Here is an 18,157-nt window from a genome sequence, read left to right as displayed (position 1 = left end):
AAAACTCCCAGCGAAAAACCCTAAATGCTACACGCCAAATCTAAACGTCCCTCGGCATGAGAACAAACATGCCTGCAAACTGCCGCTCAAAGGCTCAAAGCTCCCACAAACGCAGCCCTCTGCAAAAACTTGCAAACCTCTTCTGCACCATCCTACACCATCACATCTCTTGTATCTCGCTATCTAGCAAGAACAATTCAAACAAGAACCGCGCTGACGCATGGCATCAAATTTAACCGATAAAAGTAGCTAGCTGATCATTGTATACACAATTATATAGTCCGGTAACACAAAATTCCGACCCCACTTGTCACCATTAAGGCCATACTCATTACACACTTTTAAGACACACCGCAACCACGAAAATCAAGCCAACCCTTATTGGGTATACTTCCAACGACTGCAAAACCGTTTCCTCCCAGTGGAAGTCTACAACCGCACAGCAAATCACCAAGAATCTTAATTAACTCGTTATCTCCTGAAGGAAAAATTACAAGAATGTCGCCACTAGGGACATGCAATCCAGATGTATAATGTTATCCTACCTTCCCATACATTCTCAAACAACAACTCTAAAAAAAGAATCGTACCAACGAACGATCAAAAAATTAGGAAACTCACAAGCTTAAACTCTACAGATAAACACCACCAAAGACAGAATCTTGCTTGCATGTGGACGTTTTCCTCCTCGATCTCCCCCCCCCCCCCCCCCCCCCCTCACAGACCATCACACACACATACACACTGGGTCCTTTCCTACCGCCCTGTCCCACAATACTCCTGTTCTTCTACGACAATCCCTGCCAGCTTGCGGAATGGCTGTGTCGAAAACATCGGAAAAGACATCCCACAACCTAACCAACAAAAGAAAAAGGAACTTGCCCACAAGGAACAGACTATACCACTGCTAATACCACCCAACCGAACGTCGCTTTAGCCTCGTTTTTACCCAAACCGAATCGAAAACCCACGTCCGCAGCTAACCAACTCCCTTCCTATTGTTCTGGAAGACGAGTTTTTCAGTCTTTTTGTAGCCATTCCGGATAACCAGCTTGGGAATGTGTACGTGATTTTAAATTTGCCTGGAGATTGTATCGAACACATAAGCGAAGCCACCTTCACTTGGATGGCACACTTGCCTGCCAAATTAGTGCGCCCATTAATGTTCCCCGTGTTCATCTATGTAGGTACTCTGCGGAGGTCCTCGAGGCTTAAAACTGAGGAGTTGAAAATCAGATAGAAGGGAAAAAATTTCACGATGACCAATGTGCAGAAAGAACGTACAAGGAAAAATTGCTGCGGGTTTGCCTGGGTTATCTATTTGAGACGAATGGAGATGACGTTTCTAGTCTTTGCTACATTGCAAGCGATTGCGATTTTTTGAAGTGAGGTATAGTGTTAAGATAACAAATATATATATAGTTCCAGAGCGGCTTGCGGATGGGAATCTAGTTTCCAGGGGCAGTTTGTGGAATTGGAGGGCCTTTTGGGTTCAGCGAAGGCAAGCTTTTAGTCGTTAATCAAAAAGCATGAAGTTAAGTGGATGTATTGCGGCCACGGTGTTGGCATTTGTGCCATCCAGTTTCGCATTATTGGCGCAGAGAGCAGAGTCTGCTGCGTATGTGCGGTTTGATTTGGACAAGACAAGGGGAAATGACTTTAGGTCGTCGGAGAAGGGGGTTATGCCTTTTGGCGAGTTGAAGAAGAGGGACGATGAGTACGTTGATGTGAAGATCCACAACGAGCAGACGTTTTATTCTGTGAATTTGAGTATTGGTACGCCTGCGCAGGAAGTGACGGTGTTGGTTGATACTGGATCCAGTGACTTGTGGATTATTGGGGCTGATGTTGATTGTGGTCCAGACAACAGTGATAGTACGGAACCGTTGGATTGTTTCGAGTACGGTGCTTTTGACAAGTCGAAGTCTTCCAGTTGGAAGAACAACCACACTGAGTTCTACATCAGCTATGGAGATACTTCATTTGCTTCTGGGGAGTGGGGAACTGATAAGTTAGACTTGGGTGATTTGAATGCCGATGGGCTAACGTTTGCGGTTGCCACCGCTTCGAACTCTTCGGTTGCTGTTTTGGGTATTGGGTTGACTGGTATTGAGGTCACGAGGGCTTCTGGTGATAACGGTTACGAGTATGACAACCTGCCAATTGTTTTGAAGCGTAACGGTGTTATTGACAAGACTGCGTATTCTTTGTATCTAAATGACTTGGATGCTACCTCTGGTAGTGTGCTGTTTGGTGCTGTTGATCACAGTAAGTATACAGGTACTTTGGCTACGGTTCCATTGGTTAATGTTAATGCTCGCTACGGTTTCCCTAAGCCTATTGAGTTGCATATCACCTTGAATGGTCTGGGCTTTTCTTCCGGAAAGAAGCGTGGCACCATATCCGCCACCAAAGTTCCTGCGCTGCTGGACTCTGGTACCACTCTAAGTTACTTCCCAACAGAGTTAGCTGCTGCAATCGCCTCTAACGTTGGTGCCGTCTGGAACGCAAGACTCCGGAAGTTTTTGATACCTTGTTCTCAAGCCAAGCGTAATAATATCGACCTAATCTACAACTTCGGTGGGGTGGAAATCACCTCCCCTCTGGTAAACTACTTGTCTGAAACAAACGTTGAGGACGTCTGTCTTCTAGGCATTGTCCCAACCAGCTCGAATGATATCATCCTAGGTGACGTCTTCCTAACCAGTGTTTACACTGTCTACGACTTGGAAGCCTTAGAGGTTTCTATTGCACAGGCAGCCTACGGCGCCTCAGCCGAGAAAGAAAACATCGAGGTGATCAAGTCCACAGTCCCAGGTGCCACTAAAGCCCCTGGCTACTCAAACACTTGGTCTACTTACGCTCCCATCTCCACGGGAGGAAACATGTTTAACGCTGCCGCTAATCATAGCGAAGAATCGCAAGGCCAATCTCTCGAAAACCGTTCCACCCAGAACGCTGCTGTCGGACTGTCGCCTTCCGTGATCTTCGCCTTCCCAAGTGCGGTCTTGATTGGCATGCTATCCTTATTTTTCTAAATATCTCAAACCCAACGTTATGAAGAGATAAATCGTCCAACTATTTTTTACCCATCCCCCTCCAAACTAGCTTCTCTACTGGGTCTTGACTGATTGGTATTATTACGACTTCATTGTTTTGGGATTGAGACTTCATGTTAAATTAAACTCCAGGTAATATAACAAGCCAACAAGCAGGCCAGCCAACCATCGATGTGGGTGGATGACGACAAAAATTAAGCTATGTACATGGTGATCTGCGTTTGGAAACTACTTTTCTAACTTATGCACCAAATGCACATGAATCGGAGAACAAGAGAGCCTATATTATAATGATCAGTATATCTTCAACCGGAAGGAGTCTATCTCCATGTAGAATGTATATACCCTTGCCTTTATAGCCTTTATAACAGACTGTCACGTGACTTCTTTTGGAACGTATTCTCTGGTTGCTGTAGGCTGCGCCTGCCTCACCGGGCTTTCCACCATCCAAGGGGCTCCCTGGGCTCCTGGGCGGATCGGTTTCCTTCCTCGCTCTTTATCGTCGAATCAAATGGCGGTTCGACGTCCGGTGGCTTTGTGGATGGGTGGGTGTTGATGTGTCCGGGTAACATATAATTGGGAAGTTTTTGACATCGTCATAAAGATTAAAATTATGGATTGTTGTTCCCATGGTTTTGAGATCAGGGCAATAAATATCAAGCAGAAAGTGTTTTACACAAAGGGGGGTGATCGAAGAAAGAAGGTATATTAGGTATCGTTTTAATAAGGCTCACCGGGGATATACAGAGATTTGAGAGGAGTAGTTAATAGGATAGAGGTACCCAAGGATGACGGACATGAGGTATGTTGTAATGATTGCACACATGTAGCAAGTATTTGTTAGGATGGTCATTACTAACGTAGACGGAATAGCGGCGATTATAACGGTACAAGTAGCAATGGAGGTAGTGGACGAGAGGGTGGAGGTGCCGGAAATGGGGGTGGTGGCAATGTGGGTAGAGGGGACGAGGTGGGTAGCAGTAGTAGAGAAGGGGATGAGGAGGGCCGTGTAGAAAGAGAGAACGGGGGTAGTTCAGGAGGGCGATCTAATACTAGGAATGTTACAGTAGCGATTCAGTACTCGTGGCTTAATGATATGAGGAATCTGGGGGGTGGTGGTGGTGGTGTTGGTGTACGGGGAGCAGGTTTGGGAGGTGGTGAAGACGGGGATCCTCAGGATAGGCCGGCAGGTGGTGGACCTGGAGAGAATGGAGATACTTTTGTCATGAGCTTTACAGATGTTCCAGATTCGACATCGTATGCGAGGTTCCAAGAGGTGATTGGCATAGCTGCACAGTTTGCTGTGAGTCGAGTTACGAGGAGGTTTAGTTTGTTTCGAGGTTTGTCAAAGGAATCATTTGAGAAATTACCGCTAAAAAGTTTGAATGAGATTAATGGTGATATATGTAGCATATGTTATGAGGACTTCGAGGATGATGCATCTGTATGGTCAAAAAGGAATAGATCTCTAGATGGAGAGACGTCCGTTGTTAAGCGTCAGCGGGTTGAAGGTAACTCTACACCATTGCAGAATCCTAGTAGATCTACGCCTTCTGTACAGTCCCCGGAAGCCGCCGATGCGGGAACGAATGAGGTCAGTGAGGTTAGTGCTTCTGGGCCTTTTGCACCTGGGGCTGATGCACCTGATACTCCTGCACCTGAAACTTCTAACCAAATGGACTATAAGCATTGTCCAACAGAACTACCATGTGGCCATATCTTTGGGAGAGATTGTATTTTCAAGTGGACTAAGGAGCATAACAGTTGTCCGATCTGCAGGTCTCGCATTGTTGAGGATGAGGGTTTGAATCATGCCATAAACGATTCGCCAGTTGTAATGGACGAATTTGATAGACAATCCTTCGAAAGAATAAGGCAATTAATATATGGAGAAAATGCTACCAATGCTGGAAATGGAAATGGTAGCGGTGGTATTACATTGCAACGGCATAACGTTATTGTAATTCGTCCTGATTCAGCTGTGTTCAATGCGAATATTCAACGTGATGATGCTGTACCCAATGTCCCTACCACTGAAAGCACTTCCGACGGGGAGGTTGTGGCTCCCTCAGAACACTCACACTCACCTAGGGCCAACGCTGGAGACAGCAACAATACTACAGCCCAGCATACACGGCTTTCTGATGGAATGGAAGCACTAGGTGTTATTCCACTGGCTTTGTTCAGTCTAGGTCCTACGGCGAATAATAGGAACACGAACGAAGCACCAACCTCCAGTGTTAATAATAATACGACAGATGCTACTAATGCAGCCTCCGATACGAATTCCAACGGTGGTGGCGCCGATGGCGCCGGATCTCTTCAAATGAATAGCAATGACATTAATAGACTATTTGATTTAATTGCTAATCTAACCGGCAGGATACAGTCACGTAGAACAAGTTCTTCAGAAGACACCACTATTTCCCTTCCACAAGAACTTGGAAGTTTGAGTGGATCCAGACCTGAAGCAAGGCCTGGAGCAAGGCCTGAAATGAGTACCGAAACCCCTCCACCGTCTAACAGCAATACCAGCAGATTTGGACTCTTTGATTTCTTGGGCAGAGGCAGGCGGATTAGAAACTATACTCAAAATAACGGACAACGTTTTCTAGATACAATGAATGAAGGTCGTCGTGGATCTGCCCTTGGTGGTAGGAACCTATTTAGTAGCGGTGTTGCCAGCTTTCGTGATAGAACTGGTGTTAGAACTGTGGATTTCAACGGAGAGCTACCGCAACCGACATCGCCGGCATCCATTTTATCTGATCCGAATACCAATACTAATAATGAACCTTCTACCGCCAGTAACCAACAACGTTCTGAGGAGACTTCTCCTTGAAAGAGGAAAACCTCATTGTTTTTTTTCTACTAGGGACTGTATGGATTATACGTATCATATTATTAGTATCTGCAGTGCAAGGCTCTTTGTTGTTGCATCAATTCCATGGGCCGCTTAGTTGCATTTATTGTGATATAGTTGTTACTACTATTATCTAATATATATGTATATATGATTGTTCCTACTCGTAAATGGATGGAAATTAGTATTACTATATTCTTGTCGGCTGCTTATTATATATACTTAGATATCACGTGATTGATTTTACCCCACAAGTACCTTTAAAACGGCGAAGGCTCTGCAATTTTGGAATTGAAGAACTATCGTACCATTTTATGTAACTGTATAACACGGGATAAGTAGTAGTAAATAAGACGCTGAGATCCGGCCAAGTCCATTTAAAATGTTGATTGGGTATCATATGAAAGGCTACAGTGGCTATGCGGTTCAATATTCTCCATTCTTTGATAACAAGCTTGCGGTCGCCACGGGTTCAAACTTTGGACTAGTCGGGAATGGAAAACTATTCATATTGGATATAACTCCCCAAGGTAAAATTGTCGAAAGCAATTCCTTCTTAACTAAAGATGGGCTTTTTGATGTAGCCTGGAATGAACTACATGAAAACCAAGTTCTCGCTGCGCAAGGGGATGGATCTCTAAGGTTATTCGATATTAACCTGCAGAAGTATCCCGTGGCCATATTTCAGGAACATGAACGTGAAGTATTCAGCTGTAATTGGAATTTGATAGATAAGCAAACTTTTCTAAGCTCTTCATGGGATGGTACTGTGAAAATCTGGTCACCGGCTAGAAAGCAAAGTTTGCGAACCCTGCTTCCCACTCCTACAAATAATACTGTTTTAGTCGATAGCACTGTTTTGAAACAAGATGTTCCTGTGTCTAATCAGGCTCAACATAAATATTCATCAAATAATAAAGATTGCATATACCAAGCGTTGTATTCTCCACATGATTCGAACCTAGTTATGAGTTGTTCTGGTAATTCATATGTTTCCATCTTTGATATTAGACAGCCTGTAAACACTGAGCAGCAAAGCTTCATTGCACATAGAGGTTTAGAGGCGCTAACTTGTGACTTTAATAAATACAGACCTCACATTGTTGCCACTGGTGGTGTTGATAAACTTATTAAAGTCTGGGATCTAAGGATGGTAAGACAATCGCTCTTGCATACTAGATCATCTCCTGTGAGCATCAATGAGATGCAAGGTCATTCATTGGCTGTTCGCAGAGTATTCTGGTCACCACATCACTCCGATATGCTGCTGTCTACTTCATATGATATGACATGTCGTACGTGGCAAGATTTAACTGACAACAATACTAGCGGTTATACTCCAGGCCGAACAAATAACAGTCACCCTCAAAGAGGTTGTCAGTTTAGTTTTGAAAATCATAGCGAATTTGTATTCGGTGCAGATTGGAGCCTATGGGGTGAACCTGGTTATGTTGCAACCACTGGTTGGGATGGACATGTTTATGCATGGTATGCATTTCCAAGATAATACTATACCATTATGCTTGTAAATTTTCTAAAAACATACCTTATATATAACCTATTAATGATATATTTTTTTACGATATAAGCAAGTCACCCGTCATTTATTAAGGCACCTTGACTATCCCAAGTATTTAACTTTTCACTGTACAAATGGTAATTGGTTCTTAAACTTATGTATTCACTGATGAATGCATCGACATCCGTGGCATCTAAACGAGCTTCCATAGCTCTACTTTTCTCGTCCAATTCACGTATTTGTGATTTAAATTTATGTTTAAGTGTAGGATCGTTGTAACTATCATTAATCGCCATATCTAGCAACTGCAACTTTTCACGATATTGACACTCCAACCGATGGTATGCATCTAAATTGTCTTGAAGTTCAAATTTCTGGTCTTCAAGATATCTGAAATCTTCTTTTAAATTGCTTAGAACGGTTTTATACGATCCAACTTGTTTCTTCACCTCATCATTTTTACAGAATCTATTAACATAGGCTTGTAATTTATCTCTAGCTTGAATAATTTCCTTCAATTCCTCGACTGAAAGCAAGTGAGAGTTTGCAGGTAAATCCACCTGAACTTGCTTAGTCTCGGACTTATCCGTAACTGGTTTTGGTGGTAATTCTGGCGTGGACATAGGACTTACTATGGCTTGTAGGTTAGTGCAGGTATGTGTGCTAATTATTTACTTTATACTAGGGGTTAAGGAACTAAGGTTTCGCACAAGCTCCAAATCAATCCATAGTATACAATAACACTTAAAATCTAGTCAGTGATGCCATGTCCAGGCTCAAGTAACGTTAGTCATAGTTGACAACTTTATCTCCTTTCGTAATCCTGAATGAATTATCATCATATTCACGTGATATGTATTCCCAATAGGAAGAATTCAGATTTAGAAAACTTTACGTGGAAATTGGGGTTATAATCTTGATAGAATTCCCTACTGACAATCTCCTATTATCAGCATCTTATTGCCTATACAATTCTGCAAGATCGGAAAGGCATTACATATTTTCTTTCCAGGTTGAGTCGTTTTTATTTGGTTGTGTCTTGTATTCAATCGCACTATGTCTACGTTATCCGCTGTTAGAGTGGCAGCAAAGGCTGAGCCAGCCCAACAGGCAATGATAATCTTCCATGGATTAGGCGATAGTGGGTCAGGTTGGTCGTTCTTAGCAGAATACATTCAGAGAGATCTGGCTTTTTCTAAGACCCGCTTTATCTTTCCAAATGCTCCAACTCTGAGCATTGTAGCCAACGGCAACTATCCAATGCCCGCATGGTTCAACATTTACTCATGGGGAGAGGATAGGTCCAGAGTTGATAATGCAGGATTAATGGATTCTTTGAAAACAGTAGAGCGTTTCGTTACCGAACAGGTCACATCTGGGATTAGACCTGAAAACATTATTGTTGGAGGATTTTCACAAGGGGCAGCCTTGGCCTTGGCGTCTGCTGTAACATTGCCAATTAAAATAGGAGGTTTTGTAGCATTCTCGGGATTTGGTGGTTTTGAAGATGCACTGGAATTGCAAAAGAAGAACATGAATCTAGACTCTCCAATCTTTCATGGCCATGGAGATATTGATCCAATTGTATCGTTTTCAAAGGGCAAAGATGTCTATAAACAACTAACGCAAAGGTTCAAGTTTTCTAACTTTACATTCAATTCATATCCAGGATTAGAGCACGGCACGTCACCTGAAGAACTTGGAGATGCCATTGAGTTTGTCAAGAATATCTATCTAAGTCAATAATCATTGGCATTTATAAACTTCAGAATGAGGGTTCGAGTGCCCGTTACATATGTATCTTTATAAACATAAGCTGCCCAGTTTAATGATTTCAAATCGTTGGGATAGCCAATACTCGCATGAATTAGCCTCACATTGTGAGTATATTGATCTAAGAGCTCTCTTACGACTGATCGCCTTCAACGAGTTTCGTGTAATGTCAAAGATATAAATGTTCTTCAACTGAGATCTACTTGGTCATGGATATATCTATGAGGAACCTTTAGTTTGAAAGGTATAGAAGGGACTAGTTAATTGGATAAGGACCTAGTGAGACTTATTACATTGATGTCGCTTCCATTGAAACCGTTGACCATCGACTCTAACTCTAAGAAGTTAGATTCGAAACGGCAGAAGTTTCACCAGAACGTCCAAAAGGCATTGCAACATTTTGATGCTGTAACAGAGTGGGCAGACTATATTGCAAGTCTCGGAAAGCTTTGGAAAGCTTTGCAAAGCTGGTCGCCACAATTTCCAAATGTGAAATATTACGTGCCATTTCCATACCAGGTAAGTAGACGTCTAGCATCATCTCTGTCCCCTAATTTACCATCTGGTGTTCATTTAAAAACTCTAGATGTTTACACTTTTATATTTCAGAAAATAGGACTGGAGACTCTTGGCAAGGAATGCAATATATGGATAGCAGGTCTGTTACCTTTGATGTCTTATGCTTCAATTTCTGTGAAATCTCCATTGGTTGAGTTGTATGAAAAGTATCTAATCCAGCTACCACCCTCCATACTGAGATTATTGATAAAGCCATTAATTGCAAGCTTGTTTCCAGGTGTTGATGAAGAGAGCAGTGAATTTCAACCAATCATAATGAATTTACTTGATTCGTTGAGAACAAATTTGGGCGATGACTCCTTATTTTGGCAAAGTTGTTTTATGGTCATGATCATGCATAAGAATCGTCGCCTTGGTGGCTTAGTATGGCTAACCAAACGGCTTCCATCTCTCAATGCAGTTCCGCACTTAGTTTTGAAGAAGCAGGAGTCTAGTCGCAGAATTGATGATCCCACTGCTATAGATAAAAAACAAGTGAGAGATGATGCTCTATCATTACTGCTTCCTGAGTGTAAAAGTATAGTCTCTCCGGAGCCAGGGCTGTTAGTTCGCTGTTTGATCACATGCCTTGAAGAAGATAATGAGTTACTAATCCAGCGGGGAATCCTGGATCTACTATTACAACGAATTCACCTTCATTCGCCCGTTTTGCAAACATTAGTTACCCCTTCAGACAGACAACTATTAGTAATTACTTGTTGTAAAACAATGTTGAGAAAGGATATGTCTCTCAATAGGCGGATTTGGAACTGGTTACTTGGTCTAGCGTCGAGACCTCAACATGCGGAGATGTCTTCAAACAATGACTACTTCCCGAATTACGGGTTAATTAGTTTAATGAATGGTCTATCAGATATGCTCATGAAAGAACGTGAAATTCCGAATACTTTTAGGGTGTGTCATGCTTTAATGGATCGGTGGGAGATAGGTTCGCGTATAGTGCCAACTTTGTTTACTAACTTGATGAAGGCAGCTGAAAAGTATAAACATAACAAACAGATCATCAAGAGCTGTTCTGTGTTTTTTGACTCTATTGAAACAAATGTTATTTGGGGAAATTGCTACCAAGCCATGTTACTTCATGATGATTACGAATTGTTGGAATTTATTTTGAATACCTTTAACGTTTCCAATGATGAAGAAATTATTGTTAAACACTGTCCACTGATGCTTTTGGCTCTTTTAAACCTGTCATTTAATGATTCTTCATCTGAAGTGAGTCGAAAGTATTGGCTTTGCAGAACATTAATTAATATAATACCAGATAGAGCCTATCTTCCCATTGCACAAGCTGATCTTGCAGAAGCTTGTGAAAGTGATGTTAATGAAACGCTAAATAAAATAACTTCCTACTATGAGCTGGTGACTAGTCCATTACAACAGACTACAAACGATATCTCCCCACCATTTAGCGGTGCTAACTTAGCTCTTTTAACAACTCGAAGAGTGAATTCTCTGTTAATAAAAGGTTTAAAATCGGGTCAGATGATCAATGAGATCTCCATTCTGTTTGTATTGTTAGTTGAGAAGATTCCTGAACAACCAAAAGAAGATGATCATGATGATCATGATGATATCTCTGTCTCTAAATTCAACGAGAGCTATAATTGGTCTAATGGCGGTCTTTTGCAATCCATTTTTGATTTGAAAGATCGTATGAGTGATTCGGCAAATGGAGATTGCATTTTTGGCATTGTTGAAATATATTCAAATTACTTAGCCTCAAGGTTAAACCTTTTTGATTCTTTGAAGCTATTGAAAATAATCATTGCCTCTTTATGGAAATATTTACTTCATCCAAATACTCAAATGGAAGCAATTAGGTGCTTAGATTCACTTAACAGAGCTATTGACACAAAGTCTATTGAGGGGGCATTGACAAATGCCTTCATTCAAGAAAAAGATATTTCTTTAAAATTGACTGCGTTAGATGCATTGTGGAATCATCTAGAGAATGATATTGACATGATCAGATATCCATTACAACTTGTTTTTGATGAACTATGGGATGAACAAAGATTATCATACTTATATGCTTCAAAGTGGGTTGTCTCAGTTGTCAGTGCTAACGCTGGGAACAGGCTGTTCCAAGTCGTTACAGATAACCTATTGTCGTTTCAGTTCTTCGCCAGAGACTCATTGAAAGAGTTAGACGATTTGGATCTATTTACATATCATGTACAAACTGTCACAAATATCTTACGGACCCAAGAATCTGTCGTTCTTAAAGCATTTGGTACTGAGTTAACTTCTGTTCAATCTTTTGAAAACTGGGGAGATGAAGATATCTCAACTTATAAAGGTTTGACGGTAGCTGTTCTCTTAAAATTTTTGAATTTAGAGAGCAACGTACATGGAAGAAGCATTAGAAGTGTACTAATTTTATTGGATACTCTACTGGATGGGACTGAACAAAACTTCAAATCAATCGTCACAAGATTATTAAACTTGTCTACTAAATACATGAAGCAAAGTGGAACTGAATCAGAAATTATTATTGTGTCATTGTTAAACATTGTTTCTAGGATTTTATCACTATCGCATAAAAATGGCATAAAGTTAGATATATTTGATGACCAAAATTCTCATACCAACTACATAGATTTTCTGGTCTCGAGTATCACATTTATCGAATCACCATTAGTAATTTCCTCTTACGTTCAGTTACTCTCTCAAAGCATTGTTTACTTCCAGAATTCAATATTCAACGTTATACTACCTCTATCAAATTCCATCACACAATGTATTGAAAGATTGTTTTATGAACCAGCTGATAAAGGAGCAAACTTTAGAGCTTTTTCACTATTAATTGACGGGTTGGAAGAACTCTTGGAGATTTCGCATGGTTATCTAGTCACAGGGGAAAACAGTGGTTATTTACCTAGTTCTGGAACGAAAAATGACTTTTTACAAAGCATGGTGTCTAACGTGTTTTCAAATGATACTACCAATAATAAGAATAAATTTCAAGGTCATAGAGAGGTAATACTCCAGTCTTTTAAAAGAGCAGTAGATTGCAGTTTTGGTGTTTGGGTATGGGCTCAACAACATTCTAACCCAAAGGGGACGATTACCAACATGAAAGATATTGGAGGTCAAGATTTTAGTGAATCTTTGCATCAGCTTTCTTACAGATATAAATTCAAAACAAAGAAATTGATAGAAAAGTTATTCAACCTAGAACCACTTGAAGTTTTGGAAATACTGATATCTAACAGAAGAGATTATTTGACAATCACATTGATCCATGTACTCGATGGAAATAGACCTGTGCTAACGGTTCCTCATTTGATGCAAAGTCTGCTAAATACGTGCAATAAAGGCTCGACCTTACTATTTTCGACCGTAAACACAACAACAAAGAGAGCAAATGAACCATCTATGGCTGTATCCAAATTGGATGCATCGGAAATCTTGGGCTTTATCACTGAATATGTGCATAGCTTAGAAAATGCAGCTATGGAAGAATTTTACAATGACTTCCTGATGTTCATAAAAGAGATATCCCAAAATCCCTTTTATTATGAATCTGTGAACTTTCAGGTTTTGATTTTGATATCTATTGTGTCCGAGAAAATTGCTCACTGTCAATTTGGTCAACAGAAACGAGTAAGAAAAGATCTTTCTGATATCTCTGTGAAGTATATGAACACAGTCCTATCTGATGATGTTATTTCAAGGAAATGTGTGAAAGATGAGATATTTGATGGTCTTTTGTACATTGTGCAAAGACTACATCATATTGTAAATGAGCAGATACATGGGGACAAATTTAATTCTTGTGTCTCTGTTATGGTTTCATTCGCTATTATACCAATGATCAAGAATAATTTATGGGAGGCCGGTGAAGTCAATTCTTTCTTGGAACTAACATTGGCAGTAGCGAAATTAGGCGCTAAAGTTAGAAATTGGAAAACTTTGATTAGTGAAATCTTTAATGATAATGTGAAGTTAACCCAATTTGTCGAAGCTGCTCCCATATGGAATGAAATTATCTTTGAATGGAGTCAATATCAAGAACTTCAAGATAAGCTGATGAACGATCTAATTTTAACTATTGCACAAAAAGGTAATGTCATAACACCAACAATTAACCCATTTCAAGGATGGTCTGATTCTGAAGTTACTTTGAAATTCAAACATATGGCAAAGATTGCATATTTGTTAACGATATCTCCAAAGGATACATATCTGTTGTATTTTAAGCCATTGATGGATCAAATTGAAGATTACTTGTTCAGTGCTGATGCTCCACTGAAGGTAAGTTGTTATATATTGCTAAGGGCTATATTTGTGCACTTCGATCAATCACATTTGGCTGATCATTGGTTGGTAATTACACATGGTCTACAAACAGGGTTACAGGCATTTTACGAAAGCCTACAAATTCAGGAACCAGTCGATTCTAATTTAATTCTACAATTGTGCAAAAGCTTGGATCTGTTGCTGGTCCTCAACTTTGAAGAATTCAGTGCAACTAATGAATGGATTTTCATTATTGGTACCATTAATTGTATTTACAAAACCGATCCATACATGGCGTTAATTGATGAAATCAGTGAATGCAAAGACTATATGACAAGCTCTGTGACCGATGTGGAGTTGGCCACCAGAACCAACGAAAGGATCCCGTTATTAACCGATATTCGAACCATTGGAAGCCACCTAGAATTAAGAACCTTCTTTCATAATTTAAGTTACACTCACTACGAAACCATGTATGGGATGAAACCTATCAACTTTAAAGTTCTTTATGAAGACTTAAAAAAAGATGTATTAGCCGTTATGCAGGTACAGTAACTATAATTGTTTAGTTTGTCTATAGAATTTATAAACGCTCAAAACTTCCCAACCTGCTTTCCTGTGTTCGACTATTTCTGCAACCCATCCTCTAGAGCGCATACCTTGTGCTACAATTTCTGGATGGTTTCTAGCGCAAAATAATATATATGCAATGCCTCTGTGGGAAAGAACGTCGTGTAGTTTATTTAACAGTTTAGTAGTAACAATCATACCGTCTTCACCACCTTCCAGAGCGAGGTCTAGCCATTTATCTTGGGGACAATCATCACTGGGAATTGACGGTACAGATGGTGCAGGGACATAAGGTGGATTAAAAACTAATAAATCAACACTACCTTCTCTGATTCCACTAGTCAGATCCATTCTCAAAGGAGCCAGAAAACCTTCCTCGCAATGATTATTACGACTAGTCGCTAACATCGCTTCTGTCGCCCATGGATTAATATCTGTGGGCAAATATATGCTGTTTTGGTTAGGCAGCCCATGCTTCATCATAAACGTTGTCACTATACCTGAACCAGAGCCAATCTCACACACTACACTCACACTCTTTTGAAACTTCTCATTTAACCAACATTTATCTTTCTCTAAACTATCCAGAAGAAGAAATGAATCTTCACTGGGCTCATATATCCTTGTATAATCGCATTTAACATCAGGAGTAGATAGCATTTTCGATCAAACCCCCTTTACAAAAAGCTTTGTGAATCTGTTTGCCCAATGTCATAAAGTCCTCTTGTAACTGTACAAAACTTTTCGAAATCTTGCAAGGGTGCTTCTAAACTCGCTGCATAAGTAACTGCAAAGTATCACTATACTTGCATATAAATAATCATTCACAAGTAGTGAAGATCCGAAATATGCTATTAAAGGTCAAGACGTTAACTGGGAAAGAGATACCAATCGATGTAGAACCTGAGGATCGCGTATATTCTATTAAGGAATTACTGGAAGAAAAGGAAGGTATCCCTCCAGCACAACAAAGATTGATCTTCCAGGGAAAACAAATGTAAGTTTAAAGCGGTTTTTGAATGTTATCTAACATACCGAGTGAATACTAACGTTTAGAGTTTTTACAGCGATGATGAACAAACTATAAGATCTGCGAAGTTATCTCATGGCATGCAATTACATTTGGTTCTAACTCTTCGCGGAGGTCGCTAATATGTATTGCTTGCCATTTATCCTATACAATGGCTCATCGATGAAATTCTCATTTAACGAATTCAGTAATATACAAGACAAATAGAGAATATATAGCACTCATTTTTGTACTAATGTTTTAGAAGATGATTAATTCAACGTTTGAAGTTTTGCACAGTTCAATTTTAAATAAAATTTACGCAGCGGAAAATTATGGAAATAGTACTGACAGATAAAATTGAGTTAAGATATATGGTGAATGTTATGGAGAGTGGGAAATTGATGGATGAAATAGGGGAGGAAGTTATATCAGCTGATCATATTCTTGAAGAAGCGTATGAAACTCGGAAGGAGGTGAAGCCTAGTACAAAAGTTGCAATACTTGATCTTGAGGAATTAAAAGACTGGCAACGAAGGAAGAGGACAGAATATGAGGAAGTGTTGAAAAGGAATCGGCTCGATTTACGCCAATGGATGAGATATGGTCAGTTTGAACTAGAGCAGCATGATATAAGGCGAGCTAGGTCTATTTTTGAAAGAGCGTTGTTGGTAAGTTCCAGTTATATTCCATTATGGGTGCGATACATCGATAGTGAACTCAAGTTGAAAAACGTTAACCATGCGAGGAATCTGCTGCATAGGGCTACAAGTTTGCTTCCTAGGGTGGACAAACTGTGGTATAAATACGTTTTTGTCGAAGAATCGTTAGGTCATGTGGAGGTCGTTCGTGGGTTGTATACTAAATGGTGTTCCTTAGAACCTGGTACCAATGTGTGGGATTCGTACATAGGTTTTGAAGCTAGGCATGGGAACCTTGAGCAAGTTCGGAATATCTTTGCTAAGTATATTCTGGTACATCCTAAGGTTGACACGTGGTTGAAATGGGTATCTTATGAATCGAAGCATGGTAGCATTGATACCATTCGCAGAGTTTATTCACTTGCATTAGATACATTATCCGCATTTGACAACATTGATAAGAATGATTTAGAACGACTTATTGTTTCTTTTGCCAACTGGGAAGCTAGTCAGCAGGAATTTGAACGTTGTAGGTCGCTCTATGATATTACAATACGGAAACTACCGAACTCTAAAACTCTGAAAGACGCAGCGATACAGTTTGAGAAGAAGTTTGGTGATGGAACAAATATAAATGATTCTATTACTTTCAAGAGGAAAACTGAATATGAAAACTACTTGGTAAATAATCCAACAGATTATGATATGTGGTGGTTGTATATCGACCTGATAGCCGAGAGTTTCACCAATCATTTAAGACCTGTCTATGAACGTGCCACTGCTAGCAGCGTACCTCCAGGTCATGTTAAATCTATTGCTTGGAGGAGGTATATATATATATGGATTCGTTATTTGATTTATTTAGAATCTATTGATGTTGCTGCCCATGAGATACGTGCTGTTTACCAGAGGTTAATCAAGGAGATCATACCGAATAAAAAATTTACATTTGCAAAGATATGGATAATGTATTCCCAGTTTGAAATTAGACAAGGTGAGGTGACAAATGCAAGGAAAATTCTCGGTATGTCTTTAGGTTTATGCCCAAAGAAGAAGCTTTTTAGGTATTATATCGATCTGGAAATTAAACTAAAGGAATTTGATAGAGTTAGAAAATTATACGAAAAATATCTAGATTTCGATCCACTATCTCTGAACACCTGGATTGAATATGCAGAATTGGAAGAAAACCTGGGTGATGAGGAGCGATCTCGAGGAATATACGAAATTGCGCTGAGCGATGAAGTAGAATTTCCAATAGACGACCGATTAAAACTTATAGCCAGGTTTATTCAATTTGAGACGGATGTATGTGAATATTCCAGAGCTAGGAACTTATATGATAAGTACTTGATCATCAGTGACTACGATGTAAAGGTTTGGATAAAGTATGCACTTTTTGAATCCTCTGTTCCCACCAATGCGCAGCTAGCGGCTTACGAACAGAAAATTAATGAGAACGAAGATGAAGAGAGTGATGAAGAAGAATTCGAAATCACTGAGGATAATAAAAATCAGACCAGATCCATATTTGAAAAGGCATTAAACCATTTTGCCCAGAAAAAGGACAGTCAAAACAGAATTTTAATTCTGGAAGCATACAAACAGTACGAACATACGCATGGTTCCCCGATTACTCAAGAAAAAATTGCCTCCAGGTATCCTACAGTCGTTAAGAGAAAGGCAATGCAGGATGGGATTGAAAGGGAATATATTGAATATATATTTATGGACGATAACCAAGAAACTGCCAAACCGGATCTGTCAAGACTGGTATCGTTGGCGCGGAATTGGGATATAGAAAGGAGAAAGTGATCTATTCAAATAGATAAAAATTATGTAGCAATTATTTATCTTTTTTAAATTACTTGAAATTAATTTTATTTCTAAATTCAGAAT

General features: G+C 39.8%; 9 protein-coding genes across 9 annotated transcripts; 7 read left to right on the top strand and 2 right to left on the bottom strand.

Moving 5' to 3' along the window:
• Positions 1-1,529: 1,529 nt before the first annotated feature.
• Positions 1,530-3,038, top strand: Ecym_4251 (pepsin-like aspartic protease; the record flags this gene model as incomplete). The annotated part of the gene is made up of 1 exon (XM_003646085.1): positions 1,530-3,038. The coding sequence occupies one exon, from the start codon at positions 1,530-1,532 to the stop codon at positions 3,036-3,038; it is 1,509 nt and encodes a 502-aa protein (XP_003646133.1).
• An 818-nt stretch (positions 3,039-3,856) lies between these two features.
• On the top strand, positions 3,857-5,901 carry SAN1 (ubiquitin-protein ligase SAN1; the record flags this gene model as incomplete). The annotated part of the gene is made up of 2 exons (XM_003646084.1): positions 3,857-3,861; positions 3,933-5,901. The coding sequence occupies 2 exons, from the start codon at positions 3,857-3,859 to the stop codon at positions 5,899-5,901; spliced, it is 1,974 nt and encodes a 657-aa protein (XP_003646132.1).
• Positions 5,902-6,304: 403 nt separating this feature from the next.
• On the top strand, positions 6,305-7,429 carry PEX7 (Pex7p; the record flags this gene model as incomplete). The annotated part of the gene is made up of 1 exon (XM_003646083.1): positions 6,305-7,429. One exon carries the CDS (start codon positions 6,305-6,307, stop codon positions 7,427-7,429), a length of 1,125 nt encoding a protein of 374 aa, XP_003646131.1.
• Positions 7,430-7,515: 86 nt separating this feature from the next.
• On the bottom strand, positions 7,516-8,064 carry SRN2 (ESCRT-I subunit protein SRN2; the record flags this gene model as incomplete). The annotated part of the gene is made up of 1 exon (XM_003646082.1): positions 7,516-8,064. One exon carries the CDS (start codon positions 8,062-8,064, stop codon positions 7,516-7,518), a length of 549 nt encoding a protein of 182 aa, XP_003646130.1.
• A 433-nt stretch (positions 8,065-8,497) lies between these two features.
• TML25 (palmitoyl-(protein) hydrolase) lies at positions 8,498-9,187 on the top strand (the record flags this gene model as incomplete). The annotated part of the gene is made up of 1 exon (XM_003646081.1): positions 8,498-9,187. The coding sequence occupies one exon, from the start codon at positions 8,498-8,500 to the stop codon at positions 9,185-9,187; it is 690 nt and encodes a 229-aa protein (XP_003646129.1).
• A 324-nt stretch (positions 9,188-9,511) lies between these two features.
• DOP1 (Dop1p) lies at positions 9,512-14,593 on the top strand (the record flags this gene model as incomplete). The annotated part of the gene is made up of 1 exon (XM_003646080.1): positions 9,512-14,593. One exon carries the CDS (start codon positions 9,512-9,514, stop codon positions 14,591-14,593), a length of 5,082 nt encoding a protein of 1,693 aa, XP_003646128.1.
• Positions 14,594-15,268, bottom strand: MTQ2 (S-adenosylmethionine-dependent methyltransferase; the record flags this gene model as incomplete). The annotated part of the gene is made up of 1 exon (XM_003646079.1): positions 14,594-15,268. The coding sequence occupies one exon, from the start codon at positions 15,266-15,268 to the stop codon at positions 14,594-14,596; it is 675 nt and encodes a 224-aa protein (XP_003646127.1).
• Positions 15,269-15,456: 188 nt separating this feature from the next.
• On the top strand, positions 15,457-15,609 carry RUB1 (NEDD8 family protein RUB1; the record flags this gene model as incomplete). The annotated part of the gene is made up of 1 exon (XM_003646078.1): positions 15,457-15,609. The coding sequence occupies one exon, from the start codon at positions 15,457-15,459 to the stop codon at positions 15,607-15,609; it is 153 nt and encodes a 50-aa protein (XP_003646126.1).
• A 343-nt stretch (positions 15,610-15,952) lies between these two features.
• Positions 15,953-18,073, top strand: CLF1 (Clf1p; the record flags this gene model as incomplete). The annotated part of the gene is made up of 1 exon (XM_003646077.1): positions 15,953-18,073. The coding sequence occupies one exon, from the start codon at positions 15,953-15,955 to the stop codon at positions 18,071-18,073; it is 2,121 nt and encodes a 706-aa protein (XP_003646125.1).
• Positions 18,074-18,157: the final 84 nt, after the last annotated feature.

This window comes from Eremothecium cymbalariae, chromosome 4 (genome assembly GCF_000235365.1).
Source record: "Eremothecium cymbalariae DBVPG#7215 chromosome 4, complete sequence".
In the NCBI taxonomy this organism is placed as follows: domain Eukaryota; kingdom Fungi; phylum Ascomycota; class Saccharomycetes; order Saccharomycetales; family Saccharomycetaceae; genus Eremothecium; species Eremothecium cymbalariae.
The sequence above is the reverse complement of the archived record's forward strand: the minus strand, read 5'-3'. Positions and strand labels throughout refer to the sequence as shown.